At 43.4% G+C, this 21,828-nt stretch overlaps 1 protein-coding gene across 2 annotated transcripts in view; it reads left to right on the plus strand.

Annotated features, from left to right (window-relative positions):
- Positions 1-21,828, plus strand: part of LOC129853727 (clathrin heavy chain 1-like) — a 38,595-nt gene that overhangs the window by 1,791 nt on the left and 14,976 nt on the right. For both annotated transcript variants that reach the window (XM_055920074.1, XM_055920075.1), the window contains exons 2-7: positions 16,041-16,248; positions 19,676-19,944; positions 20,124-20,285; positions 20,528-20,641; positions 20,994-21,167; positions 21,376-21,573. In XM_055920074.1, coding sequence (XP_055776049.1) covers positions 16,041-16,248; positions 19,676-19,944; positions 20,124-20,285; positions 20,528-20,641; positions 20,994-21,167; positions 21,376-21,573 — 1,125 coding nt within the window. The remainder of the gene's footprint in view (positions 1-16,040; positions 16,249-19,675; positions 19,945-20,123; positions 20,286-20,527; positions 20,642-20,993; positions 21,168-21,375; positions 21,574-21,828) is intronic.

Here is a 21,828-nt window from a genome sequence, read left to right on the forward strand (position 1 = left end):
CACAGGTGTCAAACTCATTCCACGGGGGGCCGAGTGTCTGCGGGTTTTCGCTCCTCCCTTATACTTGATTGATGAATTAACATCACTAATTAGTTAGGAACTCCCCACACCTGGTTGTCTAGGGCTTTATTGAAAGGAAAAACCAAAAACCTGCAGACACTAGGCCCTCCGTGGAATGAGTTTGACACCCCTGCTATAGACCAACATTGGCAGTAGAATATCCTTACTGAAGAGCTCAGTGACTTTCAACGGGGCTGTCGTAGGATGCTACCTTTCCAACATGTCATTTCGTAAAATTTCTGCCCTGCTAGTTAGAACCGTCGGGAGCTTCATGAAAATGGGTTTCCATGGCCGAGCAGACCCACACAAGCCTAAGATCACCATGCGCAATGCCAAGCGTCGTCAAGAGTAGTGTAAAGCTCACTGCCATTGGACTCTGGAGTCCAATGGCAGCGCGTTCTCTGGAGTGATGCTGCGCTTCCAGTGGAAGTGATGCTGCGCTTCCAGTGGAAGTGATGCTTCAACATCTGGCAGTCCGATGGACAAATCTGGGTTTGGAGGACGCTGCCTGCCTGACTGCGTAGTGCCAACTGTAAAAATTTGTTGGAGGAGGAATAATGGTCTGGGGCTATTTTTCATGGTTCGGGCTTGGCCCTTTAGTTCCAGTGAAGGGAAATCTTAACGTGACAGCATAGAATAACATTCTACACGATTCTGTGCTTTCAACTTTGGGGAATGCCCTTTCCTGTTCCTGTTTCAGCATGACAATGCCCCTGTGTACAAAGCGAGGTGCATACAGAAATGGTTTGTCGAGATCGGTGTGGAAGAACTTGACTGGCTTGCACAGAGCCCTGACCTCAACCCCATCGTTCACCTTTGGGATGAATTGGAACGCTGACTGCGAGCCAGGCCTAATCGCCCAACATCAGTGCCCGACCTCACTAATGCTCTTGTGCCTTAATGGAAGCAAGTCCCCGCAGCAGTGTTCCAACCTTTAGTGGAACGCCTTCCCAGAAGAATGTAGGCTGTTATAGCAGCATAGGGGGAACCAACTCCATATTAATGCTCATGATTTTGGAATGAGATGTTTGACAAGCAGATGTCCACATATTTTTGGTCATGTAGTGTATATGCCATTCAGCAGATGCTTTTATCCAAAACAACTTAGTCATGCGTTCATACATTTTTACTCATGGGTGATTCTGGGAATCGAACCTACTACCCTGGCGTTACAAGCGCCATGCTCTACCAACTGAGCTACAAAAGACTATAGAACTATTACACTGCTGGTCTTTTCACAATTGTATAAGGCTAGGAATAAACAGAGCACCCTCAAACATTGGCCTACACACACACACACACACACACACACACACACACACACACACACACACACACACTGTTAATTAAGCATTGCTAGTGTCTCATTGTGTGGGCTTGTACATGTAGTTAAACACTAAACTGTGTTTAGCGTAATTCTCCTTTTCCCCAGGCTTGACTGACTGACCCTAATCTAGGCCGTGTGTGAGGTAGAGGTCTCCTTGGGTCCAAAAGGACAATCAGACATGGATGGACCCGAGGACAATCAGACCCAAACCCAAATGGACCCAACAACAATCAGACCTAGACCTGACCCATACCCTAACTGGTCCAGGCTGTATCCCAACCGGCCGTGATTGGGTGTCCCATAGGGCGGCACACAATTGGCCCAGCGTCGTCCGGGTTTGGCCAGTGTAGGGCGTCATTGTAAATAAGAATTTGTTCTTAACTGACTTGCCTAGTAAATAAAGGTTTAATTAAAAAAAGAATAATAATATCAGCCAAGTTGCTCTTCTCGTTAATGAATACAGTGCCTTCAGGAAGTATTCACAGCCCTTGACTTCTTCAACATTTTGCTGTGTTACAGCCTGAATTTAAAATGGATAAAATCTAGATTTTGTGCCACTGATCTATATACAATACCTCACAATATTAAAGTGGAATTTTGTTTAGAAAAAAATTCTAAACTGAAATGTCTTGAGTCAAGTATTCAACCCCTTTCCTATGGCAATCCTAAATATGTTCAGGAGTAAAAATGTGCTTAACAAGTTGCATAATGCGTTGCATGGACACACTGTGTTCAATAATAGGGGTTAATATGATTTTTGAATGATTACCCCATCTCTCCACCCCACACAGGTCTCTCATTCGAGCAGTGAATTTCAAACACAGATTCAACCACAAAGATCAAGGAGATTTTCCAACGCCTGACAAAGAACGGCACCTATTGGTACAGTAGATGGGTAATAAATAAATAAAAAGCAGACACTGATTATCCCTTTGAGCATGGTAAACTTATTAATTTAGCTTTGGATGGTGTATCAATACATCCAGTCACTACAAAGATACAGGCGTCCTTCCTAACTCAGTTGCCGGAGAGGAAGGAAACCGCTCAGGGATTTCATCATGAGGCCAATGGTGACCTTAAAACAGTTACAGTTTAATGGCTGTGATAGGAGGGAACTGAGGATGGATCAACATTGTAGTTACTCCACAATAATAACCTAAATGACAAAGTGAAAAGAAGGAAGTCTGTACAGAATGAAAATATTACAAACATGCATCCTGTTTGCAAATAAGGTACTAAATTAATACTGCAAAAAATGTGGCAAAGAAATTAACTTTTTGTCCTGAATATACATCACTGAGTACCACTCTTCATATTTTCAAGCATGGGTGGTGGCTGTATCATATTTTGGATATGCTCGTCATCGGCAAGGACTAAGTAGTTTTTATAAAAAGAAAATCCTAGACGAAAACCTGGTTCAGTCTGCATTCCAACAGACACTGGGAGATGAATTCACTTTTCAGCAGGACAATAACCTAAAACACAAGGCCAAATATACACTGGAGATTCTTACCAAGACAACATTGAATGTTCCTGAGTGGCCTAGTTAGTTTTGACTTAAATCTACTTGAAAATCGATGGCAAGACTTGAAAGCGGCTGTCTAGTAAAGAGTTTTTAAAAATTATTATGGGAAAATATTGTACAATCCAGGTGTGCACAGCTCTTAGAGACTTACCCAAAAAGACTCACAGGTGTATTCGCTGCCAAAGGTATTGACTCTGGGGTTGAATAGGTATCTAATCAAGATATGTTAGTATTTTATTTTTCATTACACTTACATTTATTTTTAAAATTCTTCCACATTGACATTAGAGTATTTTGTGTAGATTGTAAAAAAAAAGAAAGAAGAAAGACATCTATTTTAATCCCAATTTGTAACACAGCAAAATGTGGAAAAGGTCAAGGGGTTTGAATACTTCCTGAAGGCACTGTAGGGGTTTATGGCTCGGCCTTCTGTAAGTCAATAAATTCACCTTGTTAGTGTAAAATAAATATGCTATAGGCTGTGCAGAGCTGTGGTCGGGTCCATTCGGGTCTATCAGCTGTAGTTACATAGACCCGAGACCCGATGACAATCAAACAGGATCCGACCTGTACCGAGGGAAAAGTTTGCATTTTGGACCCAGACACTCTCGGGTGTTTGGGTGGACCCGTGAAGACCTCTAGTGTGAGGGAGAAAGAGTGTCTGAGTAAATGGATTCTTGACCTATGCCCTTTGGTAGTTCATTTACAGTGCAGTACAGTGTGTGCATTAGTCTACTAGCAGATTCATGATTATTCTGGGGCTCTGTCTGTGACAAATTATGCTCTGCATTATGTAGGGCAGATATTGCTAAAAGCACCCACCCTCTGCTTTAGCTCAGCGGGCTAATGCAGTCATACGTCTCACAGAAGACCTACGTTTAATACCCTGTCATTTAGCCTCAGCCTGACACTGCCCTAGTAAGAGGGAGATACCTGTAAGGGGTTTAGCCAATCATAAAAGGATTGGATATGGGGCAATTCGGGCAAGTGCCAGATGGGCTGGTCCATCTTTAGCCCAGTGTGCTTGTCTATTTATACTTTTTTTCTGCAGAAGTATGGATCATTATTTGGCTAATAATGGGGGACTTGAGAGAGAAAAATTGTCCAGTGTATTAGAAATGCCTGGGCCGATTTCTTGTCCCAGTCCGTCCATGTTGCCTGTCCACCCTGCTTTGTGATATTACTCTACACAGAGGGTGGTGAGGACGGCCCAGCATATCACGGTCTCAGCCATTCAGGATATACACACCAAGCGATGTCTGTGGAAGGCCCGAGGAATTGCCAAAGACTCCAGCCACCACTGCCATAGATTCTCTCTGCTTCCGTTCGGCAGGCGGTACCAGAGTATCAGGTCTCGGACCAGCAGGCTCCGAGACAACTTCTACCCCAAGCAATGATACTTTTTAAACAGATAGACAATAGCTGCCCACCCCCACCAAGGACTATATGCACTGACTATGCACTCTTACTGCTCTCTACCAACACACGCCTACATTGACACTCTTGTGCACACTCACACTTAACACCCACACACACACATACACACACACACTCATTACCACGCAGACTACCACTTATGCTGCTGCCATATTGTTTATTATTATTATTAATCCTGCTACCAGTCACTTTCTCCTAATCTCTGCCTAGATATGTACATACAGAGTGGGAAATTAACAGCCGCAGTGGCTGGCGGATAGCCAAGTTTTACCAGCCACTCCATTTTATTACCAGACTCATTTTTTTCAGGATAAAATAAAGAATTAAGATGCATCACAGAAAACACTGTAGCGTTGAGATTCTCTCTTCCAGACTGCCACACACACACACACACACACACACACACACACACACGTTTGTTTTTTTACATGTGGGCTCTGGTTTGGAAAACAATAATGCTTCCAAATGTTCTATGACAACCCGCTAATGTGGCTGGTAAAAATAAGACATTCTACCAGCCAATGGCAAAATCTACCAGCATTTGGCTGGTGTTAATTTCTCACTCTGTGTACATACTGTATCTATCTCAACTACTCCAGTATCCCTGCACATTGTACATTTGGTACTGGCACTGACCCTGTATAAAGCCTGCAAATTCTCTTTTTTATTTTATTTTGTGTTTTTGTTTGTTATACTATATTGAATACTGCGTTGTTGGGAAGGGCTTGCAAGTTAAACATTTCACTGTACTTGTGCATGTGACAAATAAAACTTGAAACTACTAACAGATGACCAGCTTCCTGCTCTTGGCAGTTGCTGTTGTCTCCATTAATAGACAGATGCGGTAAGCAGGCCCATTTAACCCAGCAAACCACATCAAGGCAGGAAGGGGAAGTGAGGTGATCATGATCATCAGGCCCAGCAGAGCACCTCTGGCAGGAGAACTGTTGCCTGGAACTGCTCTGTCTAATGGCTGGAGTACCGTCAGTCAGGCATATTGATGCATACTACCCCCCCCCCCCCCCCCCCCCCCCCCCCACACACACACACACACACACAAACCACAGTCTCAGCTGAAACAATGCGCCTAACTGGAATGAGCCGTCCTAAAACTGTAGTCTGTTATTGTCAGCCTATATTGTTATGACTATAGCAACAGTGGTGATAGTGAAGATGGCTAAGATTAAACTGACAGCTATGGTTTTACTGTCATACAGTAGTCACTATTTAACTCGTGGTACAGCTCCTTACTGTTTTACAGCAAAGGGGTTGGAGTCCCTAAGGAGCTACTGGTGGGGGGGTTACATAAACATAATTAAAGCTAGAGGAATATAGCAAACACATCTGATCTGTGTTCCTAGTTAACACAATACACACAATAGTAGAGTACAGTCGTGGCCAAAAGTTTTGAGAATGACACAAATATAAATTTTCACAAAGTCTGCTGCCTCAGTGTCTTTAGATATTTTTGTCAGATGTTACTATGGAATACTGAAGTATAATTACAAGCATTTCATAAGTGTCAAAGGCTTTTATTGACAATTACATGAAGTTGATGCAGAGTCAATATTTGCAGTGTTGACCCTTCTTTTTCAAGACCTCTGCAATCCGCCCTGGCATGCTGTCAATTAACTTCCGGGCCACATCCTGACTGATGGCAGCCACAAGTTCTCAATGGGATTAAGGTCTGGGGAGTTTCCTGGCCATAGACCCAAAATATCAATGTTTTGTTCCCCAAACCACTTAGTTATCACTTTTGCCTTATGGCAGGGTGCTCCATCATGCTGGAAAAGGCATTGTTCGTCACCAAACTGTTCCTGGATGGTTGGGAGAAGTTGCTCTCGGAGGATGTGTTGGTACCATTCTTTATTAATGGCTGTGTTCTTAGGCAAAATTGTGAGTGAGCCCACTCCCTTGGCTGAGAAGCAACCCCACACATGAATGGTCTCAGGATGCTTTACTGTTGGCATGACACAGGACTGATGGTAGCGCTCACCTTGTCTTCTCCGGACAAGCTTTTTTCCGGATGCCCCAAACAATCGGAAAGGGGATTCATCAGAAAATGACTACCCCAGTCCTCAGCAGTCCAATCCCTGTACCTTTTGCAGAATATCAGTCTGTCCCTGATGTTTTTCCTGGAGAGAAGTGGCTTTTTTGCTGCCCTTCTTGACACCAGGCCATCCTCAAGTCTTCACCTCACTGTGTGTGCAGATGCACTCACACCTGCCTGCTGCCATTCCTGAGCAAGCTCTGTACTGGTGGTGTGCCGATCCCGCAGCTGAATCAACTTTAGGAGACGGTCCTGGCGTTTGCTGGACTTTCTTGGGTGCCCTGAAGGGTTCTTCACAACAATTGAACCACTCTCCTTGAAGTTCTTGATGATCCGATAAATGGTTGATTTAGGTGCAATCTTACTGGCAGCAATATCCTTGCCTGTGAAGCCCTTTTTGTGCAAAGCAATGACGGCACGTGTTTCCTTGCACATAACCATGGTTGACAGAGGAAGAACATTGATTCCAAGCACCACCCTCCTTTTGAAGCTTCCAGTCTGTTATTCGAACTCAATCAGCATGAAAGAAAGATCTCCAACCTTGTCCTCGTCAGCACTCACACCTGTGTTAGCGAGAGAATCACTGATATGATGTCAGCTGGTCATTTTGTGGCAGGGCTGAAATGCAGTGGAATGTTTTTGGGGGGGATTCAGTTCATTTCTGGGGCAAAGAGGGACTTCGCAATAAATTACAATTCATCTGATCACTCTTCATAACATTCTGGAGTATATGCAAGTTGCCATCATACAAACTGAGGCAGCAGACTTTGTGAAAATGAATATGTGTCACTCAACTTTTGGCCACTACTGTACATACACATGCAGGTAGGCCTGCTGCCTCAGAGGATATTTTATTTTTTATCTATTTGTTAATTTTATTTTTAACTGCATTGTTGCGAAAGGGCTTGTAAGTAAGCATTTCAAGGTAAAGTCTACACTTGTTGTATTCGGCGCATGTGACTAATAAATTAGATTTAGGCTAAACAAACAGCGATGGATTACACTCATAACCATGGTCCGCAACGAATGTGAGATTGTAACACAAATGTCCATGGAGGTGTGGTGTGTGTGACTGTATGTTGGTTGGTTCTTCAATCCCTGTATGGACCTAAAATCCCCAAAAGTTCCCACAAGGATAGTAAAACAAGGAAATGCTCCCTCTTTAGGACATTTCCCACATCCCCATGTGGACAAATGCTATTTTAAGTTTAGGGTTTAGCGTTAGGGTTACAATTAGGGTAAGGGTTTTGGGATAAGGTTAGGGATTTTGAATGGAAATACATTTTAGGTCCCCACAAGGATAGAAGAACAAAACGTGTGTGTGTGTGTGTGTGTGTGTGTGTGTGTGTGTGCGCGCAGGTGCACTCACTGGGCTGTGGAAACTGAGTGTGTCAAGACACCGGGGGTGTTTCTCAATTTGCATACTACGGTGCTCTGAGCACGCAAACCGGAGCATACAATGGTCAGAGTTTTTGAAACGGAGCACGGAGGGCACTTCTTGGGTGCATACTTTGTTTTTGTTCACCTTTCGAAGCATGCATCGACGCAAGCTTCAACTTCAAATATTTACAGGATTGTTGACGTAATGTGACGCCTAGACGCAACCGTGTAAAAACGATGGAAAATGTTATTGAAATCAATGGTGGCTGTTTTGCAGCTGAAGCGAGAAAATAAACTCCGACTTCCGAATGAAATGTTGCCCGTTCACATCTCATATGTTGCCTGACTACAATCCATTTATCTTGATACGTTAATAAATACATACTGTGCTAATTCTGACATGTTTACCTGCCTACAATACCCACTGTCGTGTGGGTAGATCGCATGACCATAGCCAGTTAGCCCTATTGGATTTACTATCTAGCTACCCACAAAGAATTGACAGCTAGTCATCTACCTCACATAACATTAGCTTTAGGTTGTTTTTGCCCGTTAAACCAGCTGGCTAGCTAGATGATTACTATTGACTTATAGCTAGCTGATAATTATTAAGTAAAAAGGTTTGCTTTGTGTACGTCTAGTTTAGTCTCTATTGCCATTATCCTGGCTGAAAGAAGGTTCAGTGAATGGGGATATACAGCGTGAGGTAATACAGTAGATGGAGTGCGAGTGCTTTTATGCGTTCTCCACACTCTCGTCCTCACAAGAACGTACTAATAAGAACGTCCTCGGAGAATACACTCAGGGCATAAGAGTGTGGAGCACTGTAAAAATGCATATTGAGAAACACCCTGGGTTGTGGTTGCGAGTGATTTAGTCTGGAATGTTCTGTATAGGAACGGGGGTGCTTCCGGTGACTCAGCCACCCCACCCTAACCCAGGCTTCAAACAAGCACTGTATTCCAGGAATTCTTGAATCCAGTGCCCCCCCTCCCCAATTCCCCCAGCTTACTGGTTACCTCTTCCTTTACTTCTCTATCCCCCTCTATCATCCCTCCTCCTGAGAGATTTCTGGCAGCCAGCGGAGATATCTCCTCTTTTGGCCTCTCCTCTCTGATGTTATCGTCTGATTTGGTGCTGCATCCTAACCCCTGACCCCCTCACAGAGCTGGGTGAGGCCCAGTGGAGACCTAGAGACACGAGTCAGTTTGTGTTTTTCCCCCATCATGGTTAGGGTATGGGGAGGGCAAGGTGATCCTAGATCTGTGCCTAAAGTCAAGAACAACTTCACCTGGAATTTAGCCAGTATCACTGAATACTAGTACTGAAAATGTTTGAAAACCTTCAGGTGGTATGTTGTGGTTGTAAACTGAACATGGTTGGTTATCTTCAGAGCAAGAGGCTTCTTCTCATTAGGACAATGATATGCTCAATGATGGAGATAATCTACTACTGAGAATCAGTGGAGATCTGTCTCTCTGAAAATGATGACCTGCTGGGAGAGAAGATCACATCACACTCTAGATCAGGGCTGTGTCCCAGTTGGCACCATATTCCCTATATAGTGCACTACTTTTGACCAGGGCCCTGGGCCCTACACACACTAATGAATAGGGTGCCATTTGGGAGGCACACTAGAGATCAGGGCACATTCTCAGCCTACTCCGGGAAGCCCCTGTGAACCCACTAGCAGAGGTCTGTGCTGAATCAACCATGTAAACAGGCTGCTGTTTACATGGTATTTACTTAGAAATAACGTAACATGGTAATTACACAATAATTACATAGGTACCGTATTAGTGTTCGGCATCTGAGATTCATGAAACAAACTATGTACAGTTTTGTATTTCGTAGTGTTGGGTTATTTGAATTAAATAAGCAGCAGAAACTACTGTTGCATGTTATGGTATAATGCCTCAGTAAAAGCTAAATGAATAGCAGCTGTCATTGAAAATATAGCTTTTCAGAGTCAGCCTAATATCCTGTTGTTGTCTGTCTGCCTGCCGTATGCTACTGTATGCCCACACTGTTTCCATGGGCTGACTGTGATGGGTGCCACCACCGCCTAACCTTCTTGGAAATGACATTTAAGAATATCCTCCTCAGAAAATTGGACAAGAACGGGAGTTCTTTTAATAGAGGGAGTGATTTTGGTACCAACTGTTTTCCCCACCTTTAGGCAAATGTCAGCAACTGGTGCCTTTGTTTTTTCCTATAATTATTTTCATGGAGGAACGACTCCAGCAAATCTCACTGCTTCTTTGGGTGTTTCAGTGTTTTCCACAAGCACATGTAGTAGCCAGCCAGACTCCCCTGTGGGGGGGGGGGTGTTATGGATTTTTGTTTGCCTAAAAATCTCTATTTTGGTGACCTGTGGTACATTCTAATGCTAGATTATATTTTCATCCAGCAACTATCAGGAAATAACACTGATCAAACATTCACACTTTTACAGTGTTAGTTTCATCAGTTATTGTACAATATGATATAAAATAGGAAAAACATAATTTTGACTTCACTAGGCCTTTATCCCCTGATTCACTCCAGACGTGACTGCCCTTGACCAGCACAAAAACATCCTGTGGCGTACAGCATTAGCATCAAATAGCCCCCGAGATATGCAACTTTTCAGGGAAGTTAGGAACCAATATACACAGGCAGTTAGGAAAGCAAAGGCTAACTTTTTCAAACAGAAATTTGCATCCTGTAGCACAAACTCCAAAAAGAGCACCTCCTCCCAGCTTCCCACTCCACCGAGGCTAGGAAACACTGTCACCACTGATAAATCCACGATAATTGAGAATTTCCATAGGCATTTTTTCAACGGCTGGGGCCATGCTTTCCACCTGGCTACCCCAACCCCGGTCAACAGCCCTGCACTCCCCACAGCAACTTGCCCAAGCCTCCCCATTTCTCCTTCACCAAAATCCAGATAGGATTTGCAAAATCTGGACCCCTATAAATCAACCAGGCTAGACAATCTGGACCCTCTCTTTCTAAAATTATCCACCGAAATTGTTGCAACCCCTATTACTAGCCTGTTCAACCTCTCTTTCGTGTCGTCTGAGATCCCCAAAGATTGGAAAGCTGCCGCGGTCATCCCCCTTTTCAAAGGGGGAGAGACTCTAGAACCAAACTGCTACAGACCTATATCTATCCTACCCTGCCTTTCTAAGGTCTTCGAAAGCCAAGTTAATAAACAGATCACCGACCATTTCGAATCACACCGTACCTTCTCCGCTATGCAATCTGGTTTCCAAGCTGGTCATGGGTGCACCTCAGCCACGCTCAAGGTCCTAAATGATATCATAACCGCCATCGATAAGAGACAATACTGTGCAGGTGTATTCATCGACCTGGCCAAGGTTTTCGACTCTGTCAATCACCACATTCTTATTGACAGACTCAACAGCCTTGGTTTCTCAAATGATTGCCTCGCCTGGTTCACCAACTACTTCTCAGACAGAGTTCAGTGTGCCAAATCGGAGGGCCTGTTGTCCGGACCTCTGGCAGTCTCTGAGGGTGCCACAGAGTTCAATTCTCGGGCCGACTCTTTTCTCTGTATACATCAATGATGTCGCTCTTGCTGCTGGTGAGTCTCTGATCCAACTCTACACCATTCTGTATACTTCTGGCCCTTCTTTGGACATTGTGTTAACTAACCTCCAGACAAGCTTCAATGCCATACAAATCTCCTTCCGTGGCCTCCAACTGCTCTTAAATGCAAGTAAAATTAAATGCATGCTCTTCAACCGATCGCCGCCCACACCTGCCCGCCTGACCAGCATCACTACTCAGGACGGTTCTGACTTAGAATATGTGGACATTTACAAATACCTAGGTGTCTGGTTAGACTGTAAACTCTCCTTCCAGACTCACATTAAGCATCTCCAATCCAAAATTAAACCTAGAATCGGCTTCCTATTTCACAACAAAGCATCCTTCACTCATGCTGCCAAACATACCCTCATAAAACTGACTATCCTACCGATCCTTGACTTCGGCGATGTCTTTTACAAAATAGCCTCCAACACTCTACTCAGCAAATTGGATGCCATCTATCACAGTGCCATCCGTTTTGTCACCAAAGCCCCATATACTACCCACCACTGCGACCTGTATGCTCTCGTTGGCTGGCCCTCGCTTCATATTCGTCGCCAAACCCACTGGCTCCAGGTCATCTATAAGTCTTTGCTAGGTAAAGCCCCGCCTTATCTCAGCTCACTGGTCACCATAGCAGCACCCACCCGTAGCACGCGCTCCAGCAGGTATATTTCACTGGTCACACCCAAAGCCAATTTCTCCTTTGGCCACCTTTCCTTCCAGTTCTCTGCTGCCAATGACTGGAACGAACTGCAAAAATCACTGAAGCTGGAGACTCATATTTCCCTCAATAACTTTAAGCACCAGCTGTCAGAGCAGCTCAATGATCACTGCACCTGTACATAGCCCATCTGTAAATAGCCCATCCAACTACCTCATCCCCATACTGTTATTATTATTTTTTCTCCCAGTATCTCTACTTGCACACCCATCTTCTGCACATCTATCACTCCAGTGTTTTAATTGCTATATTGTAATTATTTGGCCACTGGCCTATTTATTGCCTTACCTCCCTTATCCTACCTCATTTGCACACACTGTATGTATACTTTTTCTATTGTATTATTGACTTTATGTTTGTTTATTCCATGTGTAACTCTGTGTTGTTGTTTGTGTCACACTGCTTTGCTTTATCTTGGCCAGGTCGCAGTTGTAAATGAGAACTTGTTCTCAACTAGCCTACCTAGTTAAATAAAGTTTAAATTTAAAAAAAAGTCTGCTGACTTCCACAGGCTTCAAGCTTCCTTCTCAGCTATCCACATACAGCTATGATTGAAGAATGAAGCAGGTGTTAAGCATTGGCTTTGCTACTCAGAATGCAGCAGTTGACTACTTCATTGTCAGCACTTTGAATTAAATCAGTAGACCGATATCAATATCTTTGAAAATACCATGTACTGTAAGTATCATTAGCTTTTAAAACAATTAAATCTGTTTTCTTTTATCATATTTTGTATCAGAGTGAGGCTATCTCATCACTAGTCTAACTATTGTTCCTGCAGGGAAGAGGGTTCACCATCTTCATAGACTGTTTTCATAATTTATCTGCAGATAATTGCCAAAAAGCCTTCCAGTATGAATATTTGGGGGCCAAATGAACAGCTCTCGTACTGATGCAATTCGGTAGGCTACTGACAGGGTTGGGTAGGTTGCAATTCGGTAGTCTACTGACAGGGTTGAGTAGGTTGCAATTCGGTAGTCTACTGACAGGGTTGGGTAGATTACTTTCTAAATGTAATCCGTTACAGTTACTAATTACCTGTCCAAATTTGTAACAATGTTACTTTTGGATTACCCAAACTAATGTAATCTGATTACGTTCAGTTACTTTTTGATTACTTTTCCCTTAATAGTCAATTAGAAGAAGGATAAATCAATGTTAAAGTTTACATAGCTGGCCATATATAGATGTTAAATTTAACTTTATGGGTTGGTTATGTAGGCTTCTTCTAACTAAACCATCGCTTTCTACTACATATAATAACACAATTTAAACTTTGTTTTTAAATGGAAATATATAATTTATCAGAATTCCAGTCATTCTAATAAATGTTATACCCCTTGATCTTCAAGAATAGGACTTGAAAATATGGAAGTATAGATTAGCCAAATTGTTTACCTGAGCATAACACCAAAACTAAGGATTTATTAGCCAGCCCTACTCTGTTGTTTATGATCCAATTTGTAAGTCGCTCTGGATAAGAGCGTCTGCTAAATGACTTAAATGTAAATGTAATTTTGTTGTCATGGAGGACTGATTGTGCTCATTGATTCGAGTTGAAAAATATATGCTGTGCTCATGGAATGGCATGCTTTGAGCACAACTGAAAAATGAAAATGAAAAAATGAATGCCATGTTCTGCATTTGCTAAAGGCCTATTGTTTCACTTTTTGTTGGTGACACTTTGATATCTTGCTAATATGCAGCTGTTTAAAGGGCAAATCCACAGATGAAACAATAACAAAACGGACCTCTGTTTTGGTAAATAGCTAAAGGAATGGGCCTGGAGAAATGTAACCACTCTCAGGTTAATAGATCGAGCTATGGATGGACTAACCATCCATGATATCAACATTATTGTTTTAACCATGTTATGAGGCTATACAGTGTTTGTTTACATTGACAATTTTTACAAACATTGAAGAAAAACAAGCTTATATTTTGGGTTCTCATGGAGTTTGACAATTGAACTAAGCTCATGAGGCATTTATAAGTTATATTCTTCAAGAATCATATAAGTCCTAAAATGGATGTAGCAACTACAGATTGCCCCGTTTTAAGTATATCAAGTGTGTGAGTTTTGAGCATGTGTCCATTAGGCCTTTGGATTTTTTATTTAGATTGAGAAATAAAAGCCCCACTTTTATTCCACAGGCTGGGATCCGCACTGTGCAGCTGTTGCAAGAGCACACTTTTCACTGGCTGTCCACTGGTTTCAAAAACAAAGATTGATAGGCACCCTAAACCTCTTGTCCGGATCGATACCATGGACATATAACTACGTTATATGATTTTATGAATGGCCAGGATATATGAGATCGACTATATTCAGTCAGTTCAACACCTTTTATGAACTAGTCAAGCTTGCTGTTCGTCAATCAAAGCACAGGAAATACCAGCAGCATTTCTACTGGCCCTGACATGGTGTATTTCTTAAAGGGTGGAATGCTTTTTCTCTATATTCAGCTATTAATATAACATAATAATAAAATGTAGTTATTACACGTATTAAAAAGCTGTGCAGTATAATTTAGCAATGTAAGTCATTACTCAATTCTTTAGAATTGTATTAATTGCATTCATTTTTGTTCTTAAAGTATGTCATTTTGAGATTTGAAAATGGACGCTGCCCCTTTAATAAATGTTGCAAAAGAGGTATGGACATGGCTACAGTAGGCTAGCCAAGAGGAATGATAGGTGTATTTTGTTTTTAGCTTTCTTTTTGCAGACTATCAACAGTGTCCGGCACATTGCTATTATTTACTATTGAAGGTTAACTTTTGTAAATCCCTTTCCCTAAAATAAATAAGATCAGCGAGTAGATTGCTGGGTGCTTCTTTTTTTGCTCGGGACAGCTTGCATGTGCTGTGTGAAGGCATCAACGCATGACGGCTACTGCTGGAGAAGTGACTTGCGGGAAGTGTGTAGGTGCTTGAATGAACGGCCAAGAATTTTGCTCAAATGATATGACATGTACGGGTGTAGTCATCAATGGTTTGCAATGGTAAACTGCGACAGAGCAGGTAAATGTTGAACTGGAATGCAAAAAATGCACTGAAAAGTTACTGACCTGACAAGATCCACTGGCCCAACACATGTTTATACTGCGGGCCATCATTAACCTCTAAAAGTCTACCAAGGATCATTTAGCTAGGCTATTTGTTTTAGAATTTTAGGACCCCTTTAGGTATCCCAAAAAATATTTTAAAAGTATGTGATAAAATATTGAATGTGTGCTTTACTACTATAGCCCATAGTAACGCATTGATGAATGGCAAAAAAGAACAAGTTAGAAATGACATCATAAGGAATAAGGTTTTTGAAGTGTCGGCCCTAATTCTAGGAGATATAAGAAAGTTCAGTAAATATATTTTTGGGGACACATATTTAACCCCTTATATTTAAGTCCAGTGACTGAGAAGACTGCCCTTTCCACATTAGAGTCCGTTTGTAGCCCAAACTGTTTGGATGCTACAGACAGAAGTTGGCACTTCAGCGTTACCGACTTCAGGCGGGTCCTGTAGGGCTTGTGGGGGTCGTAGAGCATAACGGAGAACACCATCGTGTAGGCCAAACCGTTCGGATGCTACAGACGTTTGTGAGAAGACCGATTTTTGGCATGTCTCATGGTCTGAGACACGGCTGTAGCTCGGCCACCTTCCACCGCAGATGCGGAAGGGCGTGAAACACAGCAGAGATATCTAGCTTAAACTGACGGATTTAGATAGAGATGCTTGTATTATGTTAATTAGATTGACGCACGGGTGCACAAGCATTTCGCTACACTCGCATTAACATCTGCTGACCATGTGTATGTGACCAATAACTAACATTTGATTTGATGTGCGCAATAATGGCACACATTTCAACTATCCCAAAAGAGGTCAAAATATACCCAATCCATTGAAACAGCTGTGTGTGTTGCGGTGTGTTTCAGCTGCAGAACCTGGGGGTGAACCCGGCTAACATTGGTTTCAGCTACCTGACCATGGAGTCTGACAAGTTCATCTGCATCCGGGAGAAGGTGGGCGAGCAGAACCAGGTGGTGATCATAGACATGGCCGACCCCAATAACCCCAGCAGACGTCCCATCTCTGCTGACAGTGCCATCATGAACCCTGCCAGCAAGGTCATCGCCCTCAAAGGTAGGGTACCACCACGACCCCACGACCTTATGCTTGCCTCCCAAGTGGCACCCAATTCGCCCATGTAGCCCACAACTTATGACCAGGGCCTATAGGGCACTCTGTAGGGAATAGGGTGCCATTTGGGAGTCACATTATGATCCCGCTCCCTGACCGACCCTCGTTGGGCTCCTTATTCGACCAGTGTAATAACAACAACCAAAACGCTCTGTTACAATGCACTCACTAAGTCGCTCTGTTACAATGCACTCACTAAGTCGCTCTGTTACAATGCACTCACTAAGTCGCTCTGTTACAATGCACTCACTAAGTCGCTCTGTTACAATGCACTCACTAAGTCGCTCTGTTACAATGCACTCACTAAGTCGCTCTGTTACAATGCACTCACTAAGTCGCTCTGTTACAATGCACTCACTAAGTCGCTCTGTTACAATGCACTCACTAAGTCGCTCTGTTACAATGCACTCACTAAGTCGCTCTGTTACAATGCACTCACTAAGTCGCTCTGTTACAATGCACTCACTAAGTCGCTCTGTTACAATGCACTCACTAAGTCGCTCTGTTACAATGCACTCACTAAGTCGCTCTGTTACAATGCACTCACTAAGTCGCTCTGTTACAATGCACTCACTAAGTCGCTCTGTTACAATGCACTCACTAAGTCGCTCTGTTACAATGCACTCACTAAGTCGCTCTGTTACAATGCACTCACTAAGTCGCTCTGTTACAATGCACTCACTAAGTCGCTCTGTTACAATGCACTCACTAAGTCGCTCTGTTACAATGCACTCACTAAGTCGCTCTGTTACAATGCACTCACTAAGTCGCTCTGTTACAATGCACTCACTAAGTCGTTTCTTGTTAATCCAATGCTGCTGCTATGGTAATTGCAGCATTACTACAGTACACCGCAATATGAGCAGCCTATTTCTTCATTTGTTCCTGAAAAGTTCCCTAAGAACAGTAGATGCGTGTCGGCTTTAACGTGCGTAGTATTCACACAGGACTGCTGTTTATGTAACTCCAGCGTTAACATAGTTGTCAAAAGAAGTGTTGGGTCTATCTGTTATAATGCACTATTTCCTTCCGTGCTATAAATACCAGGAGTCAGTGCACTCAGACATATTGCCTGAAGTGTACTAAATTGGTCATGTAAGTTGATTTTCCGCCACTGCTTCTAGCCCTTAGAGCCCAAAGCGCTTTAGCCTTCATGTCTGTATCGGTTTGCCTTACTTCTGATGCTTTCTCTTCAGGCTTTGCACAACTCTCTCTACCTCTCTCTCCCCCTCGTTTTTTCCTTGACTGACTCTTTGCTTTCTTCCCCTTGCTTTCTGTCATCTATCAGAGGGTGAGTGTTTCTCTCTCTCCCTCTCCTCCCTCTCCCTCTCTCGCCGCAAAGTCTGCCTATCTCTCCTTCTTCATCTCTCTCTTCCTCTTTTTCTCGGACTGACTCATGGCTTTCTTTCCCTTGCTTTCTGTCTTGTCACCTCTCAGACGGTGAGTTCCTGTCTGTCTGCCTGTCCGTCCGTCCGTCCGTCTGTCCGTGGTGTCTTTGGTCATCATGTCCCTTCTCATAAAAGCTTCACCACCTTCTTAACCCACTGAACTCATGTATTCTGGTTACTTCTGACAAGTAACCGGATCAATGAGACTGTTTTGTGGACAGAGGAGCATTTGATTCTGTACATTTGAATCCACACATTGTAACCGTCCCACATGGTAACCCCCCCACACCCCCTGACGTGACCTCTCAAGATTTAGAACTTTTCAGTTTCAGTCAGAGTTTCCCCAAAACAGCCCCCCCCTCCCTCCACACACACCTTCACATACTTTTATGAGAACCATACACATGTTAGCATGACCTGTTGTATGCTGGTAGACTGTGTGTGGTATGCATCATCAGATATCATACACACTGGAAGGTGTGTGTGTGTTAGGGCTGGGCGGTAAACCATAAAACACAATATAACAGTATTCATTCACAGACTGGTTTGGATTTGATTTGTTACATTAAATAGTTCAGTAATGACAAAAAAAAAATATGGCAATCATCTGTTTCTATTGCCAGTGAGAAACATGCAAACAGCTGAGAAGAGAACTGCTAGCTAACTTGCAAGCATAACATGTCAACAACAATCGTCTGACTACACCTAGTGGCGAAAGTAAGAACTGCAATTGAAGCCGAAAATGCAGTCAGGAGAAGGATTGTTCTGTCAAGGATGTTTTGTTGTTGGGAATAGCGATATACTAAGTCAATGGCAACGTGACATGGTGTGTAAGTGATAGCAAATGAGTGCAGGAAATGAAGAAATTGATTACAATGCTGGAAGAGAATGCTGGAATTGAACAAATAACTATGCAAATGGGAACAATGGGTCGAGTACCAGAGTTAGAGGCTATAAAGAGGATTTTGATTCTTATGCAATATTCTACAAATAGGACTACCTTACTGTCAGTTTTATCCATTATTTTTGGCTGAAGTTTGGCTGAAACAATTAGAATGGGAAAAGCCCATCAACCATATCGCCCAGCCCTAGTGTGTGTAAGAGGTTTTGGTCTCCAGCCCTAGATCACTCTCTACAGTGTACCAGGTATGTTGTACCTTTTCACCTACATGTTATGGTCTCTGTGAAACCAGTTCCGTTCCTCGCTCACTTCACTGTGCAAACCTAAAACTACCGGACATGCTGTCAGTACTAGTCTAGTTTCATCTTCAAATGCTGTCCCTTAGGCTTAGTTCCATTTTAAACTGGTTGTGATATGGGACGTTAGTAAAGTATGGAGATTGACATCCACACTCATTACTCTCCGCATGCCAGAAACTAGAACAGTTCAGTAGTAGGCAGCGACACTGATTCTAGAAGCTCTTTTTCACTTTTTCTTCGAAATAGTCTAAATGGCTATGCCTCTGTTAAGAATACTTGGGCCTGGAATGTGTGACAAATGTCTTTTTTAAAATATATATATTTTTTAAACCTTTTTTTCACGACCTACGAGATTGAGAACACATTCTCCTTTACAGCAACAACCTGGGCAGGGAAGAGTTGCAAAGTTGTCCTCGAGGATCTGTCTTCTAGATACTATCTATTAGGTCTATTGAGCGTGTTATCTATCTACCTCTCTCCTCTTTATCCCCACTGCCTCTACGCTCTCACTGGACAGGGAAATTGAGCACTTTTGACTTATAGAAATCCAGTTTGGCCAGTTTGCTGGGAACTTAAAGGGATAGTTTACACACGCTACAGATTTGTGCAAAGTACAAATCTCATCAATACCTAGAAAGAAGTCCCATGATCCTGGATAGTCAGCTAGCAACTCAAATGATGTGAGTTCACTAGCTACAGTTTAGCATTAGCTTCATTCAGGTTCAGGGCAAAACAATGTGTTGTCTCACTGTTTCGTCTCTCTCCCCTCCCTCGGCTCTCAGCTGCTAAATGCCTGCAGATCTTCAACATTGAGATGAAGAGTAAGATGAAGGCTCACACCATGACTGAGGAAGTCATGTTCTGGAAGTGGATCTCTGTCAACACCGTCGCCTTGGTGACTGAAGCGGCCGTCTACCATTGGAGCATGGAGGGGGACTCACAGCCCATCAAAGTGTTTGATCGGCACGCTAGTCTGGCCGGATGCCAGATCATAAACTACAGAACAGACGAACAGCAGAAGTGGCTCCTCCTTATAGGGATCTCGGCACAGGTACACACACACACACTCCTTATGATCAGTCTTCTATTGTCTCACATACAAACCCATACTTCGCAGCGTGTGCACACATCAGACATACGGTGTAAGCTTTGCATTCTAAAAGCACCGTACTTCGGTTCTTTTCTAGCATGTTCAGATAGTGATGACATCCCCTCGTTTCTATCCTGCAGCAAAACCGTGTGGTGGGGGCCATGCAGCTGTACTCTGTGGACAGGAAGGTGTCTCAGCCCATCGAGGGACACGCTGCAGCCTTCGGAGAGTTTAAGGTGGAGGGCAACACCAAAGCCTCCACTCTGTTCTGCTTCGCTGTGCGCAGCCAGGCTGGGGGCAAGGTGAGAACCGGACACTGGGGGGTATACAGGCATGGTGAACCTAGTAATGACTCCATAACAAACCAGGACACCCTCTGTAAGCATTACTTGTGACTGGAGAAACTGGAGCAAGCTTGTGGCTGACTCTTCTGCAGTCGAATGATGATGATGATTACTTAATGCATACGGTCATTGCATACGGTCATTATGTGTGGTTAGTATGCGGTCACTATGTTGACCTGTGTGGTCATGTTGTGTTCCAGCTGCACATCATAGAGGTGGGTCAGCCGGCTACAGGGAACCAGCCGTTTACTAAGAAGGCGGTTGACGTATTCTTCCCTCCTGAGGCTCAGACAGACTTCCCCGTCGCCATGCAGGTAAGGACCCCTAAAGACCCACCAGGGAAGGACCCACTCAGGGTGCCTCTCTCAATGACTGAATGAATGAATGCATATCAGTCGAGCCAGACTGAATCTGCTGGGAGGTTTTCTTAATGCATATTTAACCAGTACAACTGAAGCGGTTTGTTTTCTGTCTGAGTTTACCCTTCACTTGGCAACACTTACTTACTTACCAGTAACCCGCACACACATATGTTCAGGATTCTTTAACTATTAAAACACTTAACTGCCATTCAACAATGCTGATAAGACATTGGTGTTGTACAATGCTATGATAAGGCCCACACAGAGGGTATAATCTCTGTATCCCCGGTTTCTCTGTCCTCAGATTGGCACCAAGCACGGTGTGATCTACCTGATCACTAAGTATGGCTATATCCACCTGTACGACCTGGAGTCAGGAGTGTGTATCTACATGAATCGCATCAGCGCCGAGACCATCTTCGTCACCGCCCCCCACGAACTTACCTCCGGCATCATCGGGGTTAACAAGAAGGGACAGGTAAGAATGTCAGACCCATTAGAATTACAATACGGATGTATACAACAGGATCTCTATGGTCATTTTGTTATGGGTGAATACCAGGGAAAGCATGTACGCATATACACATTATCCAGCTAAATAAAACTTATTTATATATATTTTTTAATTCGTTTTTGTGTCATGTTCTTGATTGATTTGATTCATAAATGTTCTGCATCCCCCTCAGGTGTTGTCAGTGTGTGTGGAGGAGGAGAACATAGTGAACTATGCCACCAACGTGCTGCAGAACCCAGACCTGGGCCTGAGGATGGCCGTGCGTTCTAACCTGGCCGGGGCTGAGGAGCTGTTTGCCAGGAAGTTCAACACACTGTTCGCCCAGGGCTCCTACTCCGAGGCTGCCAAGGTGGCCGCATCCACACCCAAGGTAGGTCAGACGCCAGGACTAGGGGAGGTGATCTGTTGGGTTGGTTTGGGCTGAAGGAGGGTTGCAAAATTACAGTAACTTTCTCAATATTTCCCCAAATCCTGGTTGGAAGAGTCCTAGATTCAGGAGGGAATAAGCAGTAAATACGGAAACCCCCAAACAGAATTTCTGGAAAACCTGAGAATTTGGGGAAGTTACTGGAATTTTGTAACACTAGGTGGGGAAAATACAGTCTCTTTCTGGATCCTCCTTAGT

The sequence above is a fragment of the Salvelinus fontinalis genome, chromosome 4 (assembly GCF_029448725.1).
Source record: "Salvelinus fontinalis isolate EN_2023a chromosome 4, ASM2944872v1, whole genome shotgun sequence".
Lineage (NCBI taxonomy): Eukaryota > Metazoa > Chordata > Actinopteri > Salmoniformes > Salmonidae > Salvelinus > Salvelinus fontinalis.